Genomic DNA, 5005 nt, shown 5'->3' on the forward strand with positions numbered 1-5005 from the left:
AGAGTGTTTCTTCTCCTGCGTTCTACTGTACAGACGTGAAAGCCTGAGGTTTATTCATTACACTTTTTGGTGTGAAAGAGCTTTAATATTTGCTATAAACAGAACTTCTTATATTAAAAACAATCAAGCCCTGCTTATATTTAAAAAGTAACGCGAAAGTAACGCAAAAGTAATATAACGCATTACTTTCCATAAAAAGTAACTAAGTAACGTAATTGGTTATTTTTTTAGGGAGTAACGCAATATTGTAATACATTACTTTTAAAAGTAACTTTCCCCAACACTGTATATGAATGCCTTTATGCATGTATAATTTTATCTGTCAACTACTGAGTTTAATAATCTTTTTTTTTTTGTCCAGTAACTACACTTGAGCAAAACGACTTCATGAAAGTTTCATAATCGTCTATGCTTTTTATTTTATGTCACAACTAGATTAATTTCTGTGGTGTGAGACATGCACGCGCTCTACTGGATCTATACGGCAGTGCAGTATCTACGGCGCAGTAGTCTTACTTTTGGTTGCTAGGAAACAGTCAACAGTCAGAGCCAGTGGACGTCGAAGGGTAAGACGATGTGAAATAACGCTAGTACTGCTAAAAATATATATATATATTGCCAACCAAAAGTGTAAATATTACAACTAAAAACTTGTTTGCGTTTCTTTCTTTATTTCTACCGCTTACTGCGCGGAAAATATTTAGCAAATATCTGCATGAAAAATCAGCGTGGCCTTGGCCTTTAATCTGAATGCAGGATTCGTTGATGATTGATTAGTACAAACATTCCTTCTATCTATCTATCTATCTATCTGACTATTTCTATCTATCTATCTATCTATCTATCTATCTGACTATTTCTATCTATCTATCTATCTGACTATTTCTATCTATCTATCTGACTATTTCTATCTATCTATCTATCTGACTATTTCTGTCTATCTATCTATCTGACTATTTCTTTCTATCTATCTATCTGACTATTTCTATCTATCTATCTATCTGACTATTTCTATCTATTCTATCATCTATCTATCATCTATCTATCTATCATCTATCTATATCTATCTATCTATCTGACTATTTCTATCTATCTATCTATCATCAATCTATCTATCTATCTATCATCTATCTATCATCTATCTATCTATCATCTATCTATATCTATCTATCTATCTGACTATTTCTATCTATCTATCTATCATCAATCTATCTATCTATCTATCATCTATCTATCATCTATCTATCTATCATCTATCTATATCTATCTATCTATCTGACTATTTCTATCTATCTATCTATCTATCTATCTGACTATTTCTATCTATCTATCTATCTATCTATCGATCTGACTATTTCTATCTATCTATCTATCAGACTATTTCTATCTATCTATCAGACTATTTCTATCTATATCTATCTATCTATCAGACTATTTCTATCTATCTATCTATCTGACTATTTCTATCTATCTATCTGACTATTTCTATCTATCTATCTATATATCTCTCTATCTATCTGACTATTTCTATCTATCTATCTGACTATTTCTATCTATCTATCTATCTGTCTATCTATCTATCTGACTATTTCTATCTATCTATCTATCTATCTGACTATTTCTATCTATCTATCTGACTATTTCTATCTATCTATCTATCTGTCTATCTATCTATCTGACTATTTCTATCTATCTATCTATCTATCTATCTATCTATCTATCTATCATGACAGACACGTAGCGGAAGGGGAGGGGCTACTGATTTCTGGATGACAAAAAACCTTATTAAAGTACATTTTTATCTATTTGGGCCACAATTTGTTGCTTGACAAACTTTCTCTCAGAAGAAAGGATACAAGTACTCATTTGAAATCACTGTTTAATCCTATTGAATTAAACTCAGACACAAGAAAACGGATGGTTTGTATTAGATTATTAATACTTTTCATGTTTTTGGTTTTGTGCCTATGGCCAAACTGAGGGATATTATTATGAAATCTTTAGTTGTTGGTTCAGTGTTTTAGCAAGTTTGGATTTTGTGTAGTTATGAAATGCATCTTCTCTTCTAAATCTGTGATCCACAGAAATTCAGCAAGCATGCCTAAAAAAGCAGGGAAGAAAGGAGGCGGAAAACTTGCTGGGATGACAGAAGAGGAGAGGCTTCTGTACATGCAGCAGAAGGCTCAAGCTGAGGAGGAGATAGCCAAGAGAAAAGAGGACATGCTCACACACTTCCTCAAGGTGTGCCAAACACCTGATAAATAACATATAAAACATATATGTGACCTTGGACAATAAAACCAGTCATAAGTGTCAATTTTTCGAAATTGAGATTTATATATCATCTAAAAGCTGAATAAATAAGCTTTCCATTTATGTATTATTTGTTATGATAGGACAATATTTGGTCGAGATACAACTATTTGAATATCTGGAATCTGAGGGTGCAAAAAAATCTAAATATTGAGAAAATCGCCTTTAAAGTTGTCCAAATGAAGTTCTTAGGAATGCATATTACCAATCAAAAAAGAAAAAAAAGGTTTAATATATTTACGGTAGGAAATTTACAAAATATCTTCATGAAACATGATCTTTACTTAATATCCTAATGATTTTTGGAATAAAAGCTTGTATCATAAGAAGACTTCCAAGACAGTTTCTTTAAACAGGGATGCATTTTGAATATTTATTGGGAGTAGTGTTGGATCTGGAGTAGAGATCATACTTCTCTCTCTTCCATAGGGGGAAAGGTTGATTCGTCTCTCTGAGATGTGTAGTAAGCTGGAGACCGAGTATGAGAAGGTTCTGCCCTTCTACACATCCTCACTGAGTGAAGAAGAGCTGAATAAGGAGAGAGCCAATGCCATGGAGCCGCTGAATGAGAAACTTGCTCAGGTAATGAGATTCAAATCACACTCAGTAGTCCTTCAGATTCCATGTTGAACTTGCATTCAACTTGCTTTGTGGCTTTTCACAACCCAATGAATTTCAGATGGGGAAAAAATCTTCACAGTTTCACTTAGATATATATTACATTGTGAACTATTTCATGCCAATTCATTACTTTAATTTGATGTGTAGCGTTTATTGACTTCTGACTTGTCCTGTTCTCTGTCCTCAGCTAATGCTTGACCATTTGCCTCTTGAGAAGTTCTGGCAACGGTACAACAAGGTTCAGCTTGAACATTTGTGTCTGAAGCGAGAGAAAACGCTGCTGTTACAGGAGAATGAACGATTGAGGCTCTATCTGAAGCAGTATCTGGATGAAGTTTCGGTTTCTGATGAGAGTTTTCGGCAACAGAAGCTTCTGGTGGTGTTGTCTCCTTCTCTACAGGACACCGCTGCCACTGAGAGACGCGATCAGAAGCGCTATGTGGTCCAAGAAGCAGCAAATGTTGTGCACAAACAGTTTTAGGGAATAAAAATGCAATGCAAGTGTTTCTGGTTGCAATTAAAACATTTTCTGCCTAGCATTCAATCAGTTAGTCTGTTTAATGCAATGATCTCAGTACATTTTATATTAAATTTATGATTTTAGCAGACACTTTCTTCACAGCTTTTTTATACTTCTGAGAAAAAAAGAAGGGTTTAATGTCCTCAAGATGGCGCCAAATCATTGAAGATTCCAAAAATGTTCCATTATAATTTATCTGGAGGGTTTTTAATGCGTTCTGTAACCAGTGTGTCCTGTTTTCCAATATTCTAAAGCAGAAATACTAAATAGCTAATTTAAGTATGTTAATGAACAACAATAGCAGTAATTCTGTGTTTTGAAATTCTAATATTGATTCCCTTACGAAAAAGAAGTTTATTCAAGTGTGCTATTAGTATACTAAAAAATAGGAATGAAAAAAATTGTTTAGAAATTGTAAAATTCAGAGGGCTTTTGTTTGTCATAAAATCATTTTGTAAATTAAATTTTATGCATAAAATATTTATCTATGCATACATATTTATGCATCAGATCAACAAAATGTATTTTATTATTTATTTATTTTACTCTATATGTGTTCATTGTTTCTGGTGTATCCAGAACTGTTATATATATATTTAGAACTTTCTAATATAAGTACAATATATATATATATATATATATATATATATATATATATTCAATATTCTCAAGAAAAGATTCATATAAAAAATCTCCTTCAAACAGTCAAACATTCCATGAAAGAGACTGTAATCATAGTTTATTCATAGTAAAGTTCAAAGCATAAGGTCATTCCAATGTTGTTATTATGCTTATAGTAAATGTCAAATGTCATATAATACCGGAGTTGGTCAATAAAGGATGGTTGTGCACAAAATATAATGAAGCCTGAAATAAGACTTGTTGTCTTGGTAAATCCTTCAAGTTCTTAAAACAGGGAGAAACTGCTTCTTGTATCATAAGAAGACTTCCAAGACAGTTTCTTTAAACAGGGATGCATTTTGAATATTTATTGAAAAAATAGGAAAGTATACTTTTAGTCTACTTTTTCGGTACTTCGCAGAAATGGGCTTTATGTTGGTCTCAGAAATATACTTAAAATGACATTTAAGTATACTTGACTTATACTTGAAAAAGTCTAAATATATTTGAGCTACTGTATACTTGTGCTCCTAGAATCCGTGTTTTCATTGTTATACTGTAGAGAGCGCTAGTACACATCTTCTGTACAGAATTTCCAAAAAACACAAGTGAAGAAGAAACCGAAACAACAGATGCTTCCACATGTATTCTAACACGATCATTAGACATAAAACAGCATCAAAACTGTGTAACGTTATGGAATAAAATGTAGACCAATGAAGAGGTAATAATGACTGTCAAGCTTTGGGGTGTTGATCGACTCTTATCTATGTTTTGATTATCATTCTGAATCCAATTCATAGTCCTTTCAGCTTTTTGTTTAAAATGTTATTTCTTTATTTTTTATGAAACTTACCACATTCAAGTGTTTAAAAAAGAATGCATGAAGCTAGAATAAAATGTTTTTGTTTACAAGCAGATACCCTGCTC

The 5005-nt window shown here is 32.3% G+C and overlaps 1 protein-coding gene across 1 annotated transcript; it reads left to right on the top strand.

Annotated features, from left to right (window-relative positions):
* Positions 1 to 526: 526 nt before the first annotated feature.
* Positions 527 to 3598, top strand: LOC107581401 (coiled-coil domain-containing protein 65-like). The gene is made up of 4 exons (XM_016266959.1): positions 527 to 566; positions 2085 to 2241; positions 2743 to 2895; positions 3122 to 3598. The coding sequence occupies exons 2-4, from the start codon at positions 2098 to 2100 to the stop codon at positions 3413 to 3415; spliced, it is 591 nt and encodes a 196-aa protein (XP_016122445.1). The 5' UTR covers positions 527 to 566; positions 2085 to 2097; the 3' UTR covers positions 3416 to 3598.
* Positions 3599 to 5005: the final 1407 nt, after the last annotated feature.

The sequence above is a fragment of the Sinocyclocheilus grahami genome, unplaced genomic scaffold (genome assembly GCF_001515645.1).
Source record: "Sinocyclocheilus grahami isolate Dianchi unplaced genomic scaffold, SAMN03320097.WGS_v1.1 scaffold34.1, whole genome shotgun sequence".
Taxonomy (NCBI): domain Eukaryota; kingdom Metazoa; phylum Chordata; class Actinopteri; order Cypriniformes; family Cyprinidae; genus Sinocyclocheilus; species Sinocyclocheilus grahami.